At 41.1% G+C, this 25658-nt stretch overlaps 1 protein-coding gene across 6 annotated transcripts in view; it reads right to left on the bottom strand.

Moving 5' to 3' along the window:
• Positions 1–25252, bottom strand: part of micu3a (mitochondrial calcium uptake family, member 3a) — a 29840-nt gene extending 4588 nt beyond the window's left edge. For 2 of the 6 annotated variants that reach the window (XM_070828272.1, XM_070828273.1), the window contains exons 1-11: positions 24956–25252; positions 20671–20818; positions 19317–19348; positions 17241–17319; positions 14021–14068; positions 13037–13119; positions 12212–12283; positions 10771–10812; positions 7790–7885; positions 1832–1926; positions 1530–1701 (exon numbers count right to left, since the gene is read on the bottom strand). In XM_070828272.1, the coding sequence (XP_070684373.1) occupies positions 1530–1701; positions 1832–1926; positions 7790–7885; positions 10771–10812; positions 12212–12283; positions 13037–13119; positions 14021–14068; positions 17241–17319; positions 19317–19348; positions 20671–20818; positions 24956–25222 (1134 nt within the window). In that variant the 5' untranslated portion in view covers positions 25223–25252. The remainder of the gene's footprint in view (positions 1–1529; positions 1702–1831; positions 1927–7789; positions 7886–10770; positions 10813–12211; positions 12284–13036; positions 13120–14020; positions 14069–17240; positions 17320–19316; positions 19349–20670; positions 20819–24955) is intronic. The other 4 variants (XM_070828274.1, XM_070828275.1, XM_070828276.1 and 1 more) reach the window with 2 other exon arrangements.
• Positions 25253–25658: the final 406 nt, after the last annotated feature.

Here is a 25658-nt window from a genome sequence, read left to right as displayed (position 1 = left end):
GATAGATAGATAGATAGATAGATAGATAGATAGATAGATAGATAGATAGATGGAAGTTCAGTTGTGTGTGTGTGTGTGTGTGTGTGGTCAAGTGAAGTAGTGAAGCACTGAAGTGTGGAGAGCCACAACAGCCTGAGGCAGAGACAGTGGTGGGAAATTACGGACGCTCTAGATGGCTGGGAGGTGGGAACGCCCACAAAGCAGGAAGAAGAAATGAAACAGATAGAGGATTAGGAAAGTGCTTGGAAAAACCAACAATCCAAAATGCTGGTCAAAACTTAATTGTAAAAATATCCAGCATTGTGTCATTTCGCTGTTTACAATCATTTTAATTCTGCAGCTCTTTTGTACTTTTTCCCCTGAATTTTTACATTATATCAGAAGGCCACAATCACCTATTTAACATTGGTGGTGGTGTCCAAGGGGGTGTGAGGGAAATTCCCCCAGAGAATTCTTAGAACTGAAGTGAACTGATGGTGGTACGTCATGATATACTATCTATCGGATTTAAGTCACAACTTGTTCAAGAAGTCCCAGAACCACCAGTTCATCGTTATCTAAATCAGACACCAAGTCCACAAGAGGCAACATGACATTATTTGGTAAACTATCGTGTGCTGTTCATATTTGAACAACATGGATCTACATGATTACAAGACTTTTGCCTGATTATAACAAAGAGTGGCATTTAGTTGATACAAGAAACATCCATAGAAATACAGCTACTAATTTTAAATTTTCAGCTCCCACTTTTTTGTGGTTTTCCAAAGAAATACCTAATACCACTGATCTTTTTTATGGTTGTTGTTATGATGCTGTTTGTGTGTTGGACCAATGTCTATGAGACACTTTGGCCACCATGAGGTCACCCATTGGTTTGTGGACTGCTGTTTTGAAGCTTTGAGTTGAACATTTTCAAAATCATTATCTTGGTTTATCAGCTGTCACCATCTTGATTTTCTTGGCCAGAAGTGACACATGGGGTTTCCCCCCCCACCTCTGACTGGTTAGTCATAGAGCTGTCCTGCATTAAAGCAATGCCTACTTCATTGTCTATTTTACCCTTAATGGGACCATAATTTACAAAGCGAACATCATATTGTAGTGAAGAAGACATGAAACTTCCATAAACCCAATAGGAAAATGCTTATTGAGGTAATAAATCAAGGGAGAAGTAGGCCCATTTTCTCATAGATTTCTATGCAGTCAGACGTCAGTTTGGAGCCAGTGGAGTCGCCCCCTGCTGGCCATTAGAACAAATGCAGGTGTGAGGCACTTCTGCATTGGCTTCACTTTTCAGAACTGGAATCTACGTCCGCTTCTTTTATACAGTCTACGTGTAGACCCTGCTCGCCCCAGCATCACTGCATAAGTATTACAAAAATAAGGTTACAGATTCTGTAACCTATGCACAGATACATCCATACTCAGATAGTCAACCTGAACTCAAGCTAACTAGGATGAGATAGAGAGTTACAGATGTCGATTTCCCCTCCCAGTAAAGACCTCTGTGCACGTTTGTACTGTACCTTCTCGTCAGGTATACACTGGCGGACATTCTCCAGGTAGGCGCTGATGTTCTCCACATTGGTGAAGCGCAACAGGATTTTGGCAAAGTCTTCCTCACTGATGGTGGTCATCCCTTTAGAGTAGGTCAGGAACTCAATTTCCAACACCTCTGTTTGAAGGTTATCCATAAACCTGAAAAACAGCAAGGAGGGGAAAGAGGAAGAAAGAGATTTTACAAGAGTGTTGCTATTTTGTGATTTGGCTGGTACTGTTTGTATCATTAGAACACATTTTATGCCGCCACTAAATATTTTTTTAGTACCTGTAGAAGTCATCGAATGTAAGCTCTGCCTTCCCTTTCTTCCCAAAGAAATGGACCAATAGGGTGGTGTCAATCGTGATACTCTCATCTGCTCGCTATGTATCATCAGGGAGGGGAGAATAGGAGAGAAGATCAATGAGTGACGCATCAATAATCATCAAGCACTGTGGAAGGAGGAGAAGCAGTGGGTGGGACGAGTCCATCATCAATCCAACATGGCCACCGTGGTGCCAGGCTAGCAGGAAGCCGGATGAGCGACAACAAACTGTCAATCAGACGAATCAGCTCAGACAAACAGTCAGCGGCCATCATGACATCAAATATACCAGTCTAGGCAGCAATAAGGTAAACCTTTTAAATGGGGTGAGTGTCAATTTGATAAATAACAGGTTTGTTCAGTACATTGCCATCTTGATGTCACAAGTAAAACCTGGTTCATTTCCACTGTCAAAGCTTTCGGCGAGATGAAGAAGGTGAAGAAAAAAAACAGATGGGCAAAATGAGGGAATGAAGTAAGAAGGACAGAAAGGGTCCATTAAATTCTACCAGTCAAGATGATACTTATTAATGGTTTTTGAAAGCAAAGTAAATAAAAATAAAATGAGATATATGGAGCTATATTTTTTCCGTGCTGCCTAGACTGGCGAAGAGCATTGCTCTACAGACACAAGAAGTGCTCAGGTAGCAGCACACAAAACGATATAGAGACACAATGGAAAAACAGAGGCATGCATATATACATTGAGTCATGTGTAAGCAATGTTCATTGAGCTGTGGATGGGTGTCTGCAAGAATGTAGCAAGAAGGTAGACAAAGTGTTGAACAGGGAGAGTGTAGTCGACAGAAGAGAGAAAGAGAGAACCTGGAAAGACGAACAGCGAAGGGCGACACAGACAAATACATTTACACTAAGCTGCCAAACATACACAGACACATTAAAGCCACCACATCCCATGCATTTCTCTGCAAATGCCACATTGACACACCCAAAAAGAACCTCCAGACACAAAGAGCAGCACACAAAAACCCACATAAGCACAAATGCAGAGAATGTGAGCCGATTCCACCTTTTTCCGCTAATGGACGAAAATCACAACTTTGTTTATTCATTTTTCCCTGTTATGTACTCCGTTACTCCGTTTACATATTCTTAAATCTCAGCAGTCTGCCTTCCCTTCACAGTCTGCAAGTGTGTGTTTACTGAATGATCCTCGTCATTTGAAACCCATTCAACAGGCTCTGGGATGTTTGTTCTGTTTGTTCACGCTAGAATCTGTTAGTTTTCTTAATCCCTTACAAAAACAAGGTGACATGGGTGCATCTCATGGGGCTTGAAGAAAACTGTGCCCGAGTGTGTATTATACTGTATTACACCTGACATATCTATCTCAGAAAAAGGTGACTGTGCTTTCAGACAGCCCCAGAAGAGACTCAGCCAGCGTCGGGGCGGAAAGGAGAGGACGCTAAAAGCACATCTTTTGTCTCTGTCCCTGCCGTGCCCCACCCAGAAACCCCCCCTGTCCAATCCATAGCCATGCTGAGGTATATGCAGACATCAGATTGGGTAGAATCTCATGTCCCTCTAAGGAGGAAGAGCATTTATGCCATTTCCATCGTCGTCATCATCATCAACATCATCATCATCATCATTATCATCATCACCACGATGCCGTTCGTGGTTCTACCTCAAGAGTAAAATCCTAAAAGCCGATGTGGGATAAGAAGGAAATGTCAAACAAGGACACAGGTTTACAAAAGTAAAAAAAGTTCAAGTTGGCAAACTACACAGATGTTGCAGTTGTTGTGACATAAGATTTGCATTAATTCTGTCAAAAATAAGCAAATGACCATGACTGAGGGATAATGTGTGTTAAGAAGCCAAAAACCTCTCAGGGTCTCAGTTTTGGGAACTTGCACACTGGTGATATTCTCTACAGTGAGATGTAGTGAATTAAAGCACTTATCAAATTCCAAACAAAACGCCTTATAGTAGATCCCACTATAATGGATGCAGATTGGTAACTCATGGGATAAAAATGTCTTCTGGGAAACAGACATTACAAGAAAACCCTGCTTTAGGACCACCAACATTAGTCTGACTCTCAACATTCAGTCTGATTCTGATTCACTTTGCAGTCTGGACTTTAAGTCTTTGATTACGGACATCATATAAACACAGACAATCTGAAACAATTACAGACTTATCATTCCAGTGTCTTGTTTTCTGTGTCTCACTTATTTGAGGGCCTTTTCATTAAGCCTCTGATTGAGGACAAACAGGACAAAAATACTTTTGCTCTTTTATCTCGCGCTGACGCATTATTGATGACTTTATGACACATGAGCTGTTCATACATCTAGACGGCATCCAGGTGTGTCCACCTTTCTTCCCGCTTTTCACTGTACCCCTCCTGTTCGTTTCATGATGTCAAACTGAATTGTTTTGCGGTTTTGATGGCTGATAGGAATGCTAAAAGAGGACAAACTGCAATCAATCATTTTGTTGATCTTTTATAAATGGACACATGTGCTTAAGGAATTTATAATGAATCTGATCACTGTCTAATCACTGTTGCCCCTATGAGCTATGTAACTCAGGATGGGTCTGTGTGGTAAAAAAAAATATAGTGAGTGAAGAGTTGGTACTAAGTGGAAGGTACTGTGGTACTTTTTAGCGCTGAGGGGAAGCTGCAGTCATGTGACGATACTCTGTGGGTTCATCGAGTCATTGTTATATGTTTTATATTCTTATATGTTACATAAAATGTAAAAATATTGATTAGTGCAGCTTTAATCATCATCTGGTAACTGTTTGACATTGTATTGTCAACCTCTTCCATGACAGAGGCTTCTTCCCCACTATGAGTAATTGTTTTGTCTGACCAAAGACCTCAAAAGTCTTTGTCAGTGCACAGAATTTGTGCTTTTTGGCAGATGTACAATGTAAGAAGCTGATGTATAATGTAAGTTAAGAACCCATATCAGTCTAACTTCTTGCACACGTAATGCCAAACTCACCATAACAAGCTAATCATTCCTGGAAGTGTGGCAGCACCAGTGTGAGCTCATCGTCCCCATGAAGACGTAATGTTTTCCACGCCCACAAGGCACGAGCCAACACCTGGTGTGTGCTTGTGTCTATTTGTCCGTCCATCTGTGTCTGTGTGTGTGTGTGTGCGAGCTTTAACAGTCTTTGATCATGAAGCTGAAGGTAAAAACAGTAATTATCGATGTAAACACTAAACAGCCTTCCTCACCCTCCCTATCTGTGAATAATACCTCAGAGGAAGAGCTCATTGTCGTACTTTAGTCAAGTCAGTCAGACTGTCAGTCAGTCACACCTTCCAGGGTAAAAACAGCGAACCCTCCCTTTCCCTTCCCACGACATGTTCCTTCCCCCTCGTCCTTCTCCCCGCACCTCCCTCCAAACTTTATCTCACACCTACTCTTTCTTTTTCTTTCCCTCTCCTATCACTTCTTTCCCACTTAACCTGCCCCTGCTCTGATTACTCTGATTTCCTTTCTCCTTATGCTGCCCGTCAGTACGTGCTTCACCTGACAAACATAGAGGTGATTTGCTCTTTCCTTACCTCCCTCCGTCCCAGCCTGTCTGTCAGTCACTCCTTCTCCAGACAAAAGCAAAGAGGTATAATGGTGACTAATCTGTTGAGTAAACACATCTTTCTCTAAATACAACCTGCTTCTTTCTTTTCCCCTAAATGTGTTTCCCGAACTTCTTCTCTCTCCACCCACTTTGTCCCCCCGACATTTGTTCGCTCTGCTGACCTGTGTCATCATCTTTGAGCGTCTCTCACCTGTTTGTTGTCTCTCTGATTTTATCTCTTCCTCCTTTTCTTCACCCTCAGGTTTTCTACTTATCTGATCTGGTGTTCTTACAGATTTGTTACACATCCAAAGTTTTCTATCTCTTGAATTGTTGCCTTTTTTTTTTATTGTGTTCCCATGTCTCAATTTTATTTTATATATTTTCAGTCCCCTATACTTTTAATGTCCTTGTTTTTCTTCCTTTTATTTTCCACCCCCTCCCCCTCTGTCTGATTCGTCTGTTCTGTCCGTCTGACATACCGGCAGATGAAAGGCTGCTCGGTGTAAATACAAGGTCAGTCCCATTACGCTCCACTGTCATTACCTCCACCTCAGTTTCCGCTGCCACCACAGTACACGGCCTGTCATTAGTCAGCTAGCCTGCTAGCGCTGTTAGCTGTTATTAATCATTACTAGCAGTTTCACCTTGTGTTAGATCGGAAAGACAATTTGAATTGTAGACTCAATGAAAAAAAGAGATACAAATTTGATTTGTGCAAAAATGTTTTGATTTTAGTCCTGTTTGTCTGTTTTCTTTGCAACACATTTCAATACCAACATTGGTTGGTTAGTCAGACTGAAATAGCACAACAACTCCTGGATAGATTACCATCATATTTTATACAGATATTCATGGTCCCCAACTATTTGATGGATTACCATGAAATTTGTTCAAGATATTTGTAATATGTGATAACTTGAGTGACCCCCTTACTACTTAACATCTAATGCTACCTTCAGGGGACAAATTCAACTTGTCCAACACTTTGGTTTGCAACTAAATATCTGCAAAACTAATGACTTTCCCCCCAGCCTCAGCTGTACTTTGTGTTTAGTGCTAATTAGCACATGTTAGCATGCTAACACACCAAACTAAGATGGTGAAAATGGTAAACATTATACCTGCTACACATTGGCACGATAGCCTGCTAACATAAAAGATTGAGCTCAAAGCACCACTGCGCCTACATGCAGAGTTGTTAGCATGGCTGTAGTTTTTTTTTTCTTAATCCTGTATAAAAATTACTTAAATGCGTAACGAATAACATTTGAGCTGTCTAAACTTGGAAGTATGAGCTTTTGGGAGTTGTTTGAAGGTGTCAAGAGCCTGTTAGCTGCTGGTAGTTCAGGTCACTTTTTGGTTTGAACAAATGTATGCGTGTTTGTAATTTAAAGTATAGAAGCAACAGGCTCCTGTACTCAAAATAAATTCATTTATAACAATCGGGATTTTTGTATGTGCTCCACAGTAGCCTTGTTATCATTATACCCGTGTCACTGACATGTTGTGGTGTAAACTGGGAAGGACTGGACACCAAAGCTACAACACTAGCCACAACACAGCACAGATAACAAGGCACAGATACACATACAAAAGCAAGAGTGAAGAGACCAAATGACAGAGGGCAGGTGAGAAACAGAGAAGGTTATTAGAATATGGACATTACAATATCTATCATCTAACTAACATTATTGGACCAGTACAACAGATATAATTCCAAAAAACAAGTAGGTCCATGTCACATTTCTTCATTGGAATTAAGTGAATGACAAAATGAAATGGGGAGGGCACTTGAAACATTTGGAGGAGCCTCCAGATAAGTTTCTCAGTTTTAGAAGAGATCAAGCTCATCCAAACAGGAATGTTATCACAAGGGAAAAGGGAACGGAGGAATGGATTGAGTTTCTGTATCCTACTTGGGCCTGTAAACCTAAATAATATATGAAGTAATGCTTAGGAAAGCAAGGAAAAAGGAAAGATGGCAAGTCAGTCTAATGTAAATTATCAGTATCAAGCCAAACCAGAATAAAGAAGTCAGGGTGCTTGTAACTTTTTGCAATAAGTGCATATTGACAAATATTTGTTTTCTTCTCTTATAGCCATGAAAAAACAACGTTTTGGTCCAAATAAATGTCAAGTAGTTTAGCATGATTGCGCTTTCTCTGGGTGTCAGCTTTTATTTTGAAGGTAAACATTTCTGGTCTTATTCCGGCCGAGCTTGATGCAGCTACATTATTCTGAATCTATGGGTCTACTTGGAGGATCAACACTAACTACAGGGAACTGAAGAGGAAGAGTGAAGGATGAAGAATGGAGGGATGTAGGGACAGAGGGCAGCTGGGTCTGTGTACCTCCGCCAGGTCAGAAAAGAGGACTTGACTGGCGCTTCGCCTCAGAACGTCCCAGTAACTCCGCGCCACAAACTCCTGACTGTCTTTTTTTAGCACCTGTAGAAGCGGTCAAGCAGGGCCAGGGTCAGTTCACCTCCAACTCAACCACTTCAGGTAGCAAACTTCAGCTTCAAATATTCACTCCATCCTAACAGTCAATATGTACATACAGATTTTTTTAAACCACTTGTTTTAGAGTAAATATACAGCATATTCATGATCAGCGTTACAAACAGCATTAAAAAGTAGTCATAAATAATCCATTCTGTTTTTCCACACTAGAGAAAATAAATAGTAAACTACAGAGATTGTAAATTATTTGCTAATCCTACATGGATGAAATGTTTTTTATTAGGAAAAATGGCAAATACGGCTAGAGAGAAAGAAACAAAATGAAATGTTTAGAATTAATGTTCTGTCATTAATACAATTTACAGTACTAATATCCATTTGTAGATATATCTAAGAGTGGTTCCAGTGGTTTTGTTCAACATAACAACGAGGAATATCTATTTGCTGTAAGATCTTTATATTTAAAAGACTAAAGCTATCATATATTATTTTGCCTTCAAGTAAATCTGATTGATCTCTGAAGTAAATACACATTTTTTCTACCCAAAAGCTATGGTAGTGAACCAGCTGAACACATCGCTGTCCAAAACGCCACCAGAGCTGGTTTTGTTAGAGTATATTCTGCCTTTCTAAAAGACAACCACAGTGCTGCTGACCACCCACCTCGTCTTTCTCTCCAGGGAGGACGCAGCAGCAGCCATTTTAACATGACCCTGCACCGCCCTTAACTTCACAGTGACAATGCAGCTATCAATCACAACACTGACACGACAAGGAGTGTCTGCGTGTGTGTTTGTGTGCGTTTGTGAAAAAGAGAGAAAGAAAGAAGGAAAGCTCATCATCTGTATAGAGACTAGTGGGTGGTAGCCCTCAGTTACTGGACAATACATATCTGACAGAGAAAATATTCATCAGCACTCAGGTTGGGCAAACAGTCTTTATCATTGTATCTCAAGGAGTAAATAAGGACTTAAGGACTTTTGAGTACTGAAAGTGTCTAAATCTCGGGCATCCTTTTATTATTATGTTTTGATTTAACACTTACTGTATTTCCAGCCACATATGTGATCAATACGTGATCAACAGAAACTGTAATTGAGCTTTTCTTTAACAATAATCAGTTTAATTTTAGATGCCACATCACTCAGTAGACAAATGCACCCTGTTTGATCTCTTTATAATGTAAATGTGAATGTGTTCAAACAATAGAAGCAACTGTCTGTCAGTAGCCTAGACCTCGCTCGATAAAAATCTCCTGCTCTCTCTTAGCATTAACAAAACTCAGTAACGCTCCCGACAGGAACGCACACACACACATACACATACACACACACACACCCACTGCCAAACAAACAGCACGTGTCCTAAAACACTCTAAAATGGACAGTGTCTCATTGTGTTTAGAGCATTTGAGTGCTCCGTGTCATTCTAAATCACATCACCCTCTTTTTGTGAACGTTCATCTCTCCTGACCCCTTAAACGTATTACTCCTCTTCTACCATCCCTCACTTCATTCATCCTACCCTCTGCCATCGTCCCTCGATCAATCACTCGGCTGACCTGACAGATGGACACCCTGGCTTGAAGGGAGTCTTTCTCTATTGCTCTCATTCTTTCTATCCGTCCATCCTGTCAAGGAGTCTGCGGTGTACATTTTACTGACCTCAGAGGATCAGGTGGACTGGGCCAGGGTTAACGCTTTTTCAAAGACCAGGTCAGAGCACAAAAGTGGGTGACGGGCATTAAACAGAGTCCTCCAAGTATCTCACTTTAATTGACATTTACTCCCCACAAACCTGCCCCAGAGTGAAGGAAGACAGTCCAAACAAACTACTTCATTAGTAAAAACAGGCTTAATCATTCTTGATTAGCCAGATACCCAGCAGGTTGTGGAACTGGTGCAGGATAATGAGATTCATTATTTGGAGAATCTGGTCGCAATCAAACTCTATTATCTGAACCTATTATATGTCTAATAATCCCCTGTTGCCTCTGTCCATCCATTACTGTATAAATAATTCTATGCCATAAAACTGTAATGTGACAGAGGCAACGATATATTTTTGTGTGATGTAAAAGGCTAAAGGGAAATTAACAGTTAACATTTTCAAAAAAGCGTTCTTGTTTTGAGTTAGATGAAAAGATTAAAACCACTTCTATGTCCGTGCAGCTATCAGCTAACATTTATTTGCTTTCTTGCCAAGAGTTGGGTCAGAGGATACCACACTCATATCTGTCCTCATAAACTTAGCTTATCATAATGACTGGAAGCTGGGGGGAACAGCTAGCCTAGCTCTGTGTAATACTAAATAAATGAGCCTAGCATCTGGCACGGTGACTTGATAGAGTTGATTGGGTATTATCATCTTTGAACAGAGCCAGGCTAGCTGTTTATCCATGCATCCAGTCTTTAAGCTAAGCTAAGCTAGCAGGCTGCTGGCTGCGGCCTTATATTCAAAGGATAAATATGAGAGTGGTAGTGGTCTTCTGACCTAACGCTTGGCTAGACCGAGAATTTGAAAAATTTGGAACCATTTCTTTAATTATATTTCCCAATATTGAGAAATGCACACTGAGTAGAAATTAAGATTTTTACCAGCTCTAAAGAGTTTCTAGATATCCTGAAATGCTGTTCATAAAATACCTTTCTACCATGATGGCCTAACCTTTCATCACCACCATGTGTCTTTACTATCTTAGAGAATTGTAAAGTATACTGCCTTTTTCCCCCAAAGGAAACTATGTGGCATAACTCAGCTGGCAGAAACACATTCAGTCTCATTTCCTCTGTTCATTCTTCAGCCCATTTCTTAAACCATCTAAAGAAAAGCAGAAAGAAAACTAAGGGGTTATGGTTTAGGATACATACGCTGTTCATGGGAGCAACCTGATATCCATAGAGCTGCATACTCTAACACACGGAGAGAGACATGAAGAAGAGATAGAGGAGGACAGAGCATGCAGTCAGAGAGGAGGAGGAGGAGGAGAGAAGGTAAAAGACATGTTAGTACATGCAAGGAAAGAGGCTGTGGATACACTCAGCAGAGGGATGTCTCATTTTCAACACATCTATGATTACGTTTCAGAACAACACACACTTTGCATTACAACACTGTGCACTGAGGGAGAGGTGATTTGTAGAACTGTACGCTTGTGAGGGAAAGCGTAACTTATCTTTCCCTTATTTCAACCGTAATATTAACTGCATTAACCGCGAATGTTATTGATAGCACTTCCTGTGGGCTGAAAGCTTTGCCAGGACAGATCTGCAAGACATTAAGTTCTTAGAGCAACAAATGTATAAACTTTACCATAAGAGGTAATTGGAAGTCGTTACTGTGATGACTTTGTAGTTGATACTTAAGCCCATTAAGGTTTTAAAAATCAGTAATAATATGTTCTTGTGCAAATACAACAAAAAAAAATTGGGGTTGCCAGGTTGTCATTTTAATCAAAGTGTCTCTTTTGTTGTAGTGCTGAGTGTCCTCTGCCAACACCTCTTAATGAGAAAAGGTTATAATGATATATCCACCAATGTGCATAGTTTTACCTTAACACAAAACAAAATCAAAGATTTTTGACAAGACTACCCCAAAGATGTCTAATGCAAGAGACAGAGGAGAAAAAAACCCTAGTACAGTGCTCTATTTCTACATGCAGGCTTCATAGATGATTTAGTTTAAACCTACACTTTACGATTAGCCAGTTAGCCTGCAAATGTAAACTTTAAAACCCACATCTGACCCATTAAGCAAAGTGAACTGTGTCGTTCCAAAGCTTCAATCACAGAAGTGTTGAAAAGGACAAATTCTTATGTGAGTGTTTCCAATTTAACAAGTACACAGTAGGGACAAATGTCATACTAATAACAGAGGAGATACCACGCTGTCAAAAACAGTTTCTATAAGGCAGCATGCACTCAGACATGGTTATGTTTGTGAAAGGTTTAGTTAACTTTAGCACCTGCTTAAATGCAGATGGCTATTAACTTAGATGACGATGTGCCATTTTCAATACATCCGCACGTACAGAGTGACACAGCATTCACTCTGCACCTTCAGTTACATTAAAGAGTTAACAGGAGAGGTGCTGTGCCACATTACACTCATGGGTGTATTAAAATGGTATTTTGAGAGGGAAGTAACTTTACAGTAATGATTACAGTTTAAAACAATGCATTTCAAGTCTACCCCACTGATGGCCATAAAAACCTATGATCCACGGTCACTGTTAGCTGTACTGAGGGCAATTAGCAAAATAACCTAATTTGACATTCGTACACATCTACCTCTCCTTGTCAACTGTCTTACCAACTGAGCTGACTTCTCTGCATCTCCTTTCCTCCCTTTCTTCTCGTTTTTCTTCCGGAAGATCTCCTGAAGCTGTAATGAGAGAAAGAACCGGGATCTCATTACCAATTCAAAACCACATTCAAAGCTTTGTTTGAAGCTTAAATGCTCATTTGAACAAACATTCCCTGAGTTCACAAAGTCATTCCCTCTTTCATGCTGGTCTGTGATTCAATTGTTGGCCTTTTGACAGCTTGATTTAGAGGGTGTCAGTTACCTAGTCTGGCTTTCGAAGGGACTTATTGTTAATTATATTACAGAGTAAATCAGTGCTGAATCACACTGAATTGTTACCTATAGCACTAAAACAAACAGAACAGTGACAGACGCTGTTCATGTGGGGTTTATTTGAATTAAATATTTCTCTTCATTTGACTAAAGATGTCATCTTTGGCCTATAGTTGCATTCAAGACAGCAGAAAAACCACAGCCTAGTGCCAAACTCATGGTATGGGAATGAATTTTTCGTCCCACACAAGCCCACTTCAACCACTAGCACCCCTCCCTCCCTCCCTCCCTCCCTCTCTCCCCCCCTCTAATGTGCAATCCCATTTTCAACAGCGCCCACAGTGATTCTCATCACAAATCAGCTTTTAAATGCAATTGGACGATGGACCAGCTGTGAAAAATGTTGAAGTGGAAACTTCTACATCTTAAATCTTTGTAAACACTGATCAATATATCGGATATCCTACGCCTTGCCCTTTTGATGGCAGTAAAAGATGATGCTTAAGATAACATAAATTCAATAATGGGATAGATTTTCTCTCAGTATCAGAGACTCACCACCAAGAACTCCCTCTTGTCCACCATCTGGTTGCCGTCTGCATCAAACATATTGAAAGCAATCTTAAAGCCAGCATGGGGCTCTGGGGAACAGAGAGGACAACACATAGGATGAGTGTGTGCAAGCGTGCGTCTGTGTGCTAAAGGAAATTTTAAATCCAGAAATAGCATGGGATGAGGGTTCATATAGGTGAGACAGGAGGGAGACAAGCAGGTGGATAAATCTATATAACCTATAGGCTCGGAGTTTTTAATGATCAGACAAATCAGATAAAGCTTGACTTTTATTTTAGAAACACCACAAAGAACACACGTTTGGCCCAAAAATTAAAAAACATTTGAATGAAACAAGAGTTGTTCGCTGGTCCTTTAACCTGAGTAAGAAAGTCCAAGACATTAATTTGGTATTATTATTATAAGGAGCTCATGACTAGTTTGAGTGAAGTGAAATTCAGTTATCAATAAAAAATCTTCCAATAACTTGTCAGAAATTAAGTCATTACATTTTTTAATTTTTCAATCTGAATTTCAAAGTAATAACTCAAACCCTTGACACCCTGTGACTTTCTCTAGGAGGAAATGTTGCTGCATTACTCATTATATTGATTTAAAGAAGGATAATAATATTGTACATTGACACTGTTTGGTTTCTGACCGTTTACAAAAGAGAAAAAACACTTAAATGAGGAACAAGTCTCACATTCCTGTCTACATTTAAGCTTTGAAAGGTTAAAATAAAGGTACTTTTTCCTCTTCTCTCTGTCTCTCTCTCTCTCAGTTCTGCCTTACCCCAAGGGGAAGGGGAAAACCAGCAGATTTGTGCCTTAATTGCCTCTTGTTAAGTTCTGGGTGGGCCTGCGTCTTGTTCATATCACGTAGCTAAGCTAACCACAGCATGCTGCTAAGGAGAAGTGGCAGTAAGATAGTACAAGAAAGTAGAAGGTGAGAAGAAGTGAAGGAGGATACGTAGAGAGACTGACTCACTTGTAAGGATGCAGAGCAGGAACAGGTACTCTGTGTACGAGATGATGCCTGGTGATTAGACCGGGACAGAGAGAGTTAAAGAAAAGGTCACATTCAACACACACATACACACACAATGTTTACAGATGTTCAAAGACCGTGGGCCTCCTGGCACACACACACACTCACACTAACACACATAATCCTCCCTTTCATGAAGATAGCATCTTAAAATGTGTCTTCTGGAGCGAGCTGCCAACAGCCATTTGGCCACACACCGTTTCGGTTTCCACACCCCAAGTGTCCACAGCAAAGACACTGGCTGGTAGAGGTGCGTGCATGTGTACGTGTCTCTGTTTGGATAAGCAAGTGAAAAATGTTTTAGGAGATGATCCTTCCTTGCCGCGGGCCCATTTAGGAATCTTTGTAGCTCCATCTCATTTCTCTCTCCCTCTTTTTCCTTTTCTGTCTGATCGTTCAGATAGTTCAGGGTGACTTGCTTGAGTGTTACGGGAGACTGCTTTCCCGTGTGTGTGTGTGTGTGTGTGTGTGTGTGTGTGTGTGTGTGTGTGTGCGTGTGCATGCGTGTGTAAGTGAACATGACACCAGCTAAAACCAGAGTGGGCCTTGTGTTTTCCTGATGCTCGACTGCTTTGTGTAGAGGAGCTGGTTTGGAACTGAATTCTCTTCTCACCGTGTAGTCTGAGCTGTGCGAAGACCTGGAGATACACTCTGACACTACTCAGGTTTCTACAATACATTCTGCATGTTTACACTCACATACTTTCAGATATACTGCCGAATTAAAAAGATGGGTTAATGTTGAGCCCGGCGAACAACTTTAGGTCAATATTCAGTCTGAACAAAATTGTCTTCAGTTTGATGCTATTATGCTATTTATGCTATCTACACGATATATCTTCATATTAACTTAAAACTCCACAGTGTCCTGCAGATTGCAGCTAATATAATTTGCGACAATTCTTGCTTCTTGGTTGCAAATCTCAAGTTCACAGTGAACTACCTGCCCAAGGTGAAATGCCACAGACACAAAGAAAAACGACAGCTGATGAAGAGCATTAGGGATCAAGCAATTAAAGAAAACTGATATTTTTCTCAAGGATCAACGGACCACATAAGAGCTAAACTATGAAAAAAAAAAGTTTGACTTGCAACACTTGATAAGCTGTGATAAGTCAGGTGTATTTGTGTAAGCCAATATGATATACAATGTCTCAATGAACAACCCGTATCAGCAACTGACTTAGATAAAGACGACGCTTAATTAAAGCTGCAGATACCCGATAATACTTCAATAAAACAATGGCAGGCACATGGACAAATCTCAAATTACTCTCAATTTAATTCCCAAGTGTAAGTATTGTGTACAGTACATTCAAACATCAACTGATATGTCTGACAGCCGACAAGATGGATTTATATTTACTATGAGCTGTAGTTTGTCATATAAATGCCCAGCGTGCCATGGTGTAATAATCACCTAACCATAAACGCCTCACAGTGCTGGAGACATCCGATGTTTCTAGACCAAAGGAATAATATTACAGTGGCAGGTTATTGTGTAACACACAGCCAACCAACACTGATATATTGTTTAGCCCACCACACACACACACACACACACACACACACACACACACACACACACACACACACACACACACAGACACACACATACACACACAGAGGGAGAGAGAGTCAACAATGTTCAGGCAACACTGTGCATTCCTTTCCCTGTCATTCTCAGAAATCCAAAGCCATCCCATGGATTTTAACTGTCCTCGCTCAGCATGGTATGAAGATGAGAGCATGTTCTGACATCAACGCACACGCACACACTTACACACACACTTACACACACACTTACACACTGTCAGCATTCAGCAGTACCTCTCAATGTGTACTTATTTGTTTTTAATACCTTTAAACCACTCAATTGTTCATTTACACATTAATTTTGTTCAGCTTACTGTTGAATTAGCTGTGTGTGCGTGTGAGTGTGTGTGTGTGTGTGTGTTTGTGTGCGTGAGTGCGTGAGTGTGTGAGTGTGTGTGTGGTCTTGGCAATATGCCACCAGCAGTTTGAATAGACATGCGGTGTATATACCTGCTTCTTCCTCTAGAAGTCTTAGGATAGGTTTGCAAACTCTCTCTCTTTCCTCTTTTTCTATGTGCTCTCTTTCTTTCATTTCTCGCCCTACTTTGTCTATTTTTGTGTTTATTTTAATTCCTTTACACTCTATCTCCTTCTTCAATTTCTCTCCATCACCCCACCCCCCTCTTACACGTTTCCTTTTCACTCCTTTTTTGTCCTCATCTTTTTCTCTGCTCCCCTTTCTCCCTCTTTCCATCTCTTTTTTTCATTTCCTCTCAGTATTTTGGCCGTATTTTTTCTCTGTGATTGAAAAAGGGATGAAGGCAATGCTCCTGGATATTGAACTGTAAACGTAACGCACACTTGCACGCAGTAGTTACATGGTGTAAAACATTATCATGGTAGAGGAAGAGAGGGTGTGTTATATTTAGCATCTCCCTGTGTGTGTGTGTGTGTGTGCGTTCATCTCTGTGTGTAATTATCACTACGGGGACTTACTCCCAAACTGTGTGATTCCTCTGTCACACTCTCTTGAAGCAAATGCTTTAATTAGGGGGAGCTTCTCTCCCCCTCTCTCCCTCTTTGGTGCTGTATAATTTGTTCTGTTTCCATATGCGTTGGGGAGAGGAGAGGAGAGGAGAGGAGAGGAGAAGTGAGGAGAGGAGGTTTATTTTTAGTTTTTTCAGCAGGTTGTTTGGCTGAAAGGAGGGACCGCATGGCTCCAACCCCGGATTAGAGACACCTACAGTGACACGCACACACAAGCTCACAAGCACTATTTAGTCACACATCGGCAGGTAAGCCGTGGTATACACACACACAAGCAGGTGTAAAATGTATAAAAGTGTTTCTTCCTTACTCATCATATCAACAGGAAATTTGATGAAAATCTGTACATAAGTCAGTGTGTAATTAGTGTATTGAGCCTATTTATAAAGTAAATTGAACTGTAATGGTTAAAAATCCAACTCCAAATCCAAATGTACTGACATTGACTGACCTTGTTGTTATCAGACTGCGACTTATTTGCTGTGTGCGTTTGTATTAGGGAGTGAAAAGATAGTCAAGGTGCCTTTGCTCCTGTTTTTTGTTTTGTGTGTGTGTGTGTGTGTGTGCTCTCTCCAACCTCGTTCTCTCAGGTTGCGGAACAGTTTGGAGGATCCTCTCCATACTGGGGGAGTGTCTGTCAAAATTTTCTCCAGCTCCTGACACACACACATAAAAACAGTGAGTAAGTGCCCTGAAAAACATGAGCTACAAACGTTCAAACTTCAACTCATGACTTTTACATACACAGAAATGGGTGAAGACAGAGAGAGAGAGAGAGAAGGGGAGAGAGGGAGAGGGGAGGGGGAGAGCAAGGCCATGAAGAGGGGAAAAGGATTCACTACAAAGTATCCATCTTGACACGTAATTTATTCTTGTACTGTATCTAAAATGTTATTATAAAATGATGTTCGATATTATCTCTTCTAATTAGGCCGCCAACCCCCCCTCTGCATCTCTCTGCCTGTTCTTCATCTGTCTTTTCTATTTCATTTCATTTTTCGAACACTTCCATTGGTTATAAATAGGTCAACTGTGGAGTTTTGACAACTGGTGACCCTATGGACCAATGTTTGATTGGCAGTTTCCAATTTAGCTTCTACCACATTTGTAAGAAGATACACAGTCCTGCCAACTGCAAAGAGCAGTAATTCAAGTGTGTACTGCATGCAAGCCACGTTTTCCTACTGATAAGTGGGAAACAAGAAGAAGAGTGATAGCTGATGTAAAAATTGATGTAAAAATAGGTTTTAGTATATTTAAAAACATTTTGTGTGCCAATGTTTTCTGGGGAAGGAAAGGCATTCAACGCACTCGTTATGAGCGACAAAGTGTTGTCACTTCAATGGAAGCATTGGACACAAAGCTAGAAACTGACACCTGACACTGACAGCAACAGTTACATTATGGAAGCAAATTGAAATAATGTATCAGAGGCTGCACATTCATATACTGTATACTGTATTATCTTTATTTTTAATGTATTTAGAAATAATGATCAGAGAAGTAAATGTATTTAAAATTATAACACACATAAAGGGTCTGGGTACCTTCTGGAGCCACAGTATATCACACTGTAAACGTGTGGACTGCTCTGTGTAGTCTAATGCAACAACAGCTTTGACCCACGTATTGTCTTCTCTAAATGTTGACATTTTGTCATTTCCTCTTGCACTAATGCAAGACTTCCGGATTGGCACAGTATCCACTGTTGAATGCAGTGTGGAGGCCAGTAAAAGCTTGTGTCACCTAACTTGTCTTTTCCTCACATGTTGTGACAATGAATCCAATAATGATCTGCAGTCATACACTAATGCTACATGCGGACCCTTTACATTTATATCAGGATTTTAAAGGATAACTGTTTTAAACCTGGGCCCTATTTTTATATATTTAGGTTTCCAAATACTAAAAGTGCTGGTGTTTGCCACTGGCTGGCTCAGATTTTTATTCTGACCTGTAAAATCTTTTTTGTTTAATCAGAAACAGCTGATGTATCACTCACTTCAAAGCCACCAGACTCTATTGACAAAAACAGTGATTTTACATGACAGAAGAGGAGATTTGCTGGTCTACTGCTGCCTCAATCGGTTAGTTTGTTTGTGTGACTTTGGTCTTTTACGGGGTTTGTTCAGATCCAACACAATATTTGTGTAGCACACAACAACACACACAAATTAATCGATCAGGTCAGTGGTAGATCAGCAACTCCCGCGTTCTGTAACATAAAATTACTGTTTTTGTTAATGGAATCTGGTGGCCTTGAACCAAGCGATACAACAGCTGTTTCTGTTTAAATAAAAAGGATCTTAGAGGTGTATCTCTGTAGGGATCTTTTCTGTAATGTTGTCAGACACAATCTGAGCCTGTGAGTGGCAAAAACAAGTACTTTTAGTGGACAATTGGCGCAGTTGCCCCAAAGGATAATGTTGCAGCCATCGTAGCCTGGTCGCAGCTGCCAGCTGAGGTGACCTATTGGACCACTTACAAAACATTTTGTACCAACTACTCATTTTGAATTCAAAATAATATAAAAAGGTTTAAAAAAAACACCAGAGTTATCCTTTAAATTTTCAGAGTATACAAAGGCTGCAACAGATGTAACATGCAACAGATTCCTGCAGAAAAAAAGCAGCATTATGAGTGTGTCTCCCACCTGTTTGGTCAGGGACCTCCAGGGCCTCTTGTCTGTCAGGGAATGAGACAAAGGAGGAGAGAAGAAGAAGGGAAAGAGGAGAAGAGAGTTTGGGTGGGCTTGGTCAGATAGCATCTGTATGATCTAGAAATGGGTCTTAATGTGCCGGATACAGTCACAACACACACACCAACACACATAGACACACTCACTGTATATACACTGTCATCATCACAGGCCCATTTGTACCGTCTAAAGTGCCCAGTGCTAGTCTTTGTAGTACGTGGAATGTCCCCGTAAAAGCACATACTACTTTTGTTCTGTTTTATACAACAAAGTACATCTAATTCAACTTCAAAGGGAGCATTAGAGGATGTCGGCTGCTGAGAGGGCATGTACGGCTGTATCGTATGTCAGTGAGCCACGGTGGATGTAAACACACACATACAGGTGCACAGTTTGCACGCAATCCAATCACGCTGAAGAAAGGAATGTTTGTGATAACCTCAGCTTGTAAGGACATTTTTGGAGCAGTTGCCACAAAGTCAAAAAGAAAAGTTGAGTGTCTGGTTTAGATATTTACTGGTTAACAGAAAAGGGCAAATGTGAGAAAATGTGGAATGTAGACAAGTTGAGGACTGTGTGTGTGTGTGTGTGTGTCTGACTAACATTAACTTCAGACTAAACAATAGCTGCAAAGCCATCTGCTTTGAGGCTGGCTGGCCAGGACTAATCTGTTAGGACTGGCAGCAGGATGACAGAAACAGCAAAGACGTGTTCAAACATAAGAGTTTTAAGTGTTTTACAACTCATTTCAAGTTAAAAATAATCTTTTAAAAAAAGGATCTGCCTTACACCTGTCACTGGCATTCCTAGTAGGAATTAATTTTAGATAAGAGACATCAACAAATTAAAAGCACATCACATTTACAACAAAATGTAAGTCTACAGATATGGAAACTGAACGTCACTAAACTTTATTTTGATCCAAACTGAGCAAACATGTTCACAAAAATGGTAATGGTAATTATAAGATGGTGAAATAGCAAGATTCGATAAATAAATAAGATTAATTAGATAATTAAATGCATAATGTCTCATGTAAATGTAATGCACACAAAACCTAGATACAGTCCAGATGTGAGCCACATATTAATGCTAAAGCTGAAACTGGGATTAAGGTAATAAAAATAACTGTATATCTGTGTCAAATTAAAAAGCATTGACGCAAATAGAGAAGGTAATTTTTCTCAAAGTAACAATCTTTCACAATGTCTTGTTTCTGAAGTTCAATAACATAAAAACTACCTTAACTTTAGTATATTCTGTCCCATTCTGAGAGTGTCAAGCTCAAGTGTGAGTGTGAGGAACGTACTTCTCGGCTCGCTCATGGTGACCGACTCGATGAAGTTCTGTGGAGTCATGTACAGCTGCCCTTCGTACTCCACGGAGCTGAACATGCGGAAGCGATGCTCGTGGGACGACATGTACACGTCTCCATCCTCAAAGTCAAACGGACGAGCCTGCAGACATAAACCAGAATGCACAACAAAATAAAGGACTGTGTTGTCTTCTCCATGTGCTGTGCTGTTTCATGTTGATTTTATTATTTTTAGGACATTTCTTCCACTCAAAATATTTTAAGGTGGCGACCGACAGTATGAACATCATATGTAAAATTGCACTTTTACCATTTACCCAGCAGATTTCAATAATCCACAGAGTAGTAGGTGTTAATTTGCCCCAATTATTACAGTATGAACGTGACTTCCTGAGCTGTGATAGCTTTCTGTGAAGAGAAGACTCTCTGGCCTCTCGTACAGACAGCAGAATCTAAACTGTATGCTCCTCTTCACTGCTTTTGAACCTTTATAATGAGGGGATCCATCTATTCTTGGCATCAACTCTCTCCATTTAGCTCTCTGAGATTATAAACAGTCAGCACCTCTGGCACAGTACAATAACAGGAGAACAGGGGCACACACGAAACACGAACACACACACACACACACACACACACACAAATACTTTGTCACTACTTTCTACTTGATTAGCGTCTCTCTCTCTCTCTCCCTCTCTCTCCCTCTCTCTCTGTGAGGAGCCAGGGCTTCAACTTGATTAGCTGCAGTGTAGGAGAGCTGCTACGCCAACAGATTGTGCTGCATGAAGCTGTGCAATTAGCAGAAAGGTTTCCAAATTTAAACCTGTTTGGCCGCAGGGCCCAGTGCACCGAGGTTCCTGCTCAGCTCAGCTAACATGCTAATGAGCACACAGATTCATTCATAAAGCTTTGATGCTGCCTTCACCAAGGGGGCTTTTGAAGGCATGAATAGGAGATGAGTGCTCGGCTTCATAGGAATGCACTGTAATCAAGTGTAAGAGCATAGGCGCCCATGGCTTTGACTCCCACTAATGGACGAAGTTTATAAAGTTCTGCAAAGGCAGCTAGGTTCACATGCCATGCTGCACAACATGATGTAAAAGTAACATAACGCTCCCTGGAAAAAAATAATGAAATGGCATTGGATGGATTTGAAAAAGACATTCAGTGTGGTGCGCTGTGTTTTTGTGCAGTTATACTGTCTCGTAGCCACAACTAAACCAGCTCCTGTCGCCTCGTCTTGTTATCCAGACTGCACAGCAGATGCTCCAGGTGTTTCCCCCTCAGGCATTCTAGCGTTCTCCATTCACAGCTGCTGCCTTTAGTCCATCTCCTGTTTTCTCACAGCTAAACTGTCTGAGCCCGGAGCTTCCTGACATCAAGACATCAACATGAGTTCTTACAGTCCAGCCAGCTAAAGTCCCAGCAGATATCAACCATCTGTCAGAGGTGACAGAAATTGTTGTTTTTTAGCTCAATTTCTTAATTGCTGGGTATCATACAATTTTCACACCAAGCCCAGCCCTCTTATGCTTCTGGACCCCCTCAGACCTGTTCCCCAATGCAAGCAGATCTTGCTAGCGGGCCCCCTATATCCAGGTCTCTGGATCCTCAATTGACCCCCTCCTTCGTTTCCTGCTAGTTCGGTTTTCTTGTATCACTGTCTTTCAAACATGTATGACTTTATGTTTCCTTGCAGCTTTGTTCCCTCTCCCTGCAGTTTCTTTAAACTTGATTCTTCAGAACTCTTATAGGCTACATTTACTGAGTAACAGATGGCTGCTTTCCCTTTCCCCACTGGAGATATCCTGTTCCCAAGCTGGGTGGCTATGTAGTCAATTTGTTCCGCAGTCAGGTAGCCTGCCAGGGCTCTTATGGGCTAGCTGTCCTGCTGTTAAACTCCTTCATCCCAGTGTCCCAACAGGTTCTACCCCTGGAAATTCAGAGGATCTAACCTTAATTTTACAACCTGCACATACGTATTATTGATGGCCATTTTACCACAAGTTTTAGATTGATTTATTACCCTCCAATAAACCATTTGTACTGTGTCAGTTCATTTCAGGAGGCCTACAAAGAAACAACTATAACAGCTGTTCATTATATCAGCACTGCATATCTTCTGAAATTAAATTCTTCCTTATCTCATTTTCAGGTTGTAGCTTCAGTGGGTCAGGAGCTAGAGTTAGTGTTAGGGTTAACCCATTTAGGTAAAGACAAGGATCGAACCAGACTCTGCATCTGTCGATATATTAAAGGACTCAGCTCAGGGCCACAGTAACTTCATCAGGTGATATGTGTATCTAACATAATGTAACAGTCCATGTTTCTTTGTTTGTGCAAGCTTGAACAAGACACTAGTAAAAAACTCACAGTCACGCTGGAACTGGGGTTTCTGCACTGCTTGCCGTTTATTACTCACATACACATCAACCTCACCAAACCTCGTTGTTCAGCTACTATTTTATCATACATGAACAAAGCGGAGTCCACACGTAACCCAACCGTGGGTTAAGAGGCAAAAAGGAAGAGGTGAGCTGAACAATGTACCTCTGTCCATAAAAGGTACGCTGCTCAAATAACCCCAAAAAAACGCGCTGTCTGATGACGTTGCCTCTCTTGTAACTAGGCAGCACAGTGCGTCTTACAGGTACAGTTCACAATTTCAACTTGCTAGCTGCCAAATATCTGGTGGCACGGTTAAGTTACCAGTCTCTATAGTAAATAGACGTAGATGTGCTCTTTGTTTTGCTGATTGTTTTGCGTACTCTGTTGTCTCTGGCTTGTGTAAGTAATAAACTAGTGGAGGATTACCTGGTGATTTTTAGAAGCTACTTGTCAGTTCAGTTAGTTGATGCTTTGGGGCAGACGCTGCTGTAAGAACTAATATCTCCATACAAAAAAGTAGTTTATTAGTATTGTGTTGTTGTAAATGAGTAATGAGAAAAATAGAAATGCAATATAAAAGTATCCAAATATTAGCGAATAGTGAATCGATGTCAAAAAGAGATAACAGTGACCCAAAAGATGTTGGTGGAAGCTTAAACCTACCGTTCCAACAAAAAGTACAAGTGCATAACTAACATAATTTCTGAACAGGCTATACAGTATGTATGCACATACACATGTATACAAAAATATAGCCATGCATGTGCAGATATTTCTGTATATGCATGTGCACATGCAAACATACATGTTGGCACGATATGCATACATAAGTAGATTTACAGACATCTAGAAATTAGGGCTGCAAATTTGAATATTCTATATACATTGAATATTCTCCCTATTCTGATTGAACATACTATCTGCTCGACCAATCATTTTGTCTATGACGTGGCATGAAGTGCATTATCATAGACAAAATGATTGTAATTAAAGTAAGTAAAAAATCTGGATATCCTGGGACCTTTCTTTGGCATTTTTGCTTGAAAACTGACTAGTTCAACTGATCAACTGATCAACTGATCGATACAGCTCTACAAGGAACTAATCTGTAGTCCAAAGTAACTACGTAGAGTACATTTACTCAACTACTGTCTTTACTGTCCATTCTTGAGGTACTTTACCATCGTACACTACTTTACACTTCCACCCTTCTACATTTCAGAGCAAATTATATTCAAGACATGTTATCATCATTTTCTTTACAGCAAACTTATATAAAGTAGATAAAATAATCTCCAGCTCCAACATTAAAATGCTGCTGTCATGTTACAATTAAACACACACTGGACACACTGAAATAGAAACTAGCTGTCTGATCTCAAGCAGGTTAACGTTTAACATTGAGCCACAGAGACTTGATGGAAAGTTTAGCTATTCAGTGAGCGAGTAACAGCTCGGACATGTCTGCATGTTATTTCTTACTCAACATGTGTGCAGCTGTACCATCCTGAGCGTGCTGTCATTTCAGCACCAGCACGAGCGGAGAGCGCCATTCCTGCGTCTGCGCGCGCACACCGTCCCGCAGCCAAACAGTGAGCGAAATGTTTCCACTGGGCGTGCAGGACATGAATGACACCGTTCATCCGCCCGGGAGGAAAACATACAGACTGCCATGAAACTACCATGGCTACAAAACACAGGGGAGGGCCTGTGTGGGACTAATTTTAGTGGAAGGAGATGTGAAAATAGTCGGCGCTGTCTGCCTCTGTCCAGTCCTCCACACCGAGGCCCCCCATGTCAACACATTTTCTGCGGACGACCCACCACCGTGTCCCTAAAGCCTCCTCGTTATCGTTTCCCGGTCCCATTATGAGCTCGGTGAGCCTCCTACCTTCTCCTTGGCCCGAACCGTGGGGATGGACGGTATCAGATCGCTGATGCTGCGGGGACTCCTCATCCTCTTCCTGCCTCTGCCGCTCTTCATATCGTGGCACAAGTAAAGAGCCACGGCGCCTCCCGTTGCGAGACACACACCGACAGCCACACGCCCCCGGGCCCGTCCTCCAGCGACCCTCTGACCACCGACGAGCTCGTTTGTCGCCGCCGACCAGCGGGTTATCTTCCCGGCCAGCGCTGCCACTCTGCGGAAAGCGGCCATTGCTGCTGCGGCTGCTGCTGCTGGTGGTGCTGCTGCTGCTGGTTATAACTTTACAGGCGGAACACAACACAACTATCGCGTGTCCTCGCTCTCATCGCGAGATGTGCGACCGCTGTGTTGATGCTGAGGCTGGGAGCAAAGTCCCGCGCAGGAGAGAGGATTTGATGCTTCACTGGGTGAGAGTGAGTGGTTAGTTTGAGCCACGGTCAATTATAAACAGGAATGTGGTCGAAGATGGAACACTGGACTCAATTCACCCAGTTCACATGAATAGAATTTAACCCAATAAACTGTCACATTCAATAACTCTTAAATGACTTTATAGTTGATGCATCAGTCAGGATCATCATATTTCATAGTCATATTATCAACTACCAGTGTCGGAAGAAGTAATTAGATTAGTCCTGTTTTCAGCAAAATGTAACATATCAAAAGA

Source organism: Pempheris klunzingeri, chromosome 3, assembly GCF_042242105.1.
Source record: "Pempheris klunzingeri isolate RE-2024b chromosome 3, fPemKlu1.hap1, whole genome shotgun sequence".
Taxonomy (NCBI): domain Eukaryota; kingdom Metazoa; phylum Chordata; class Actinopteri; order Acropomatiformes; family Pempheridae; genus Pempheris; species Pempheris klunzingeri.
This window is presented reverse-complemented; position numbering and strand designations above follow the sequence as displayed.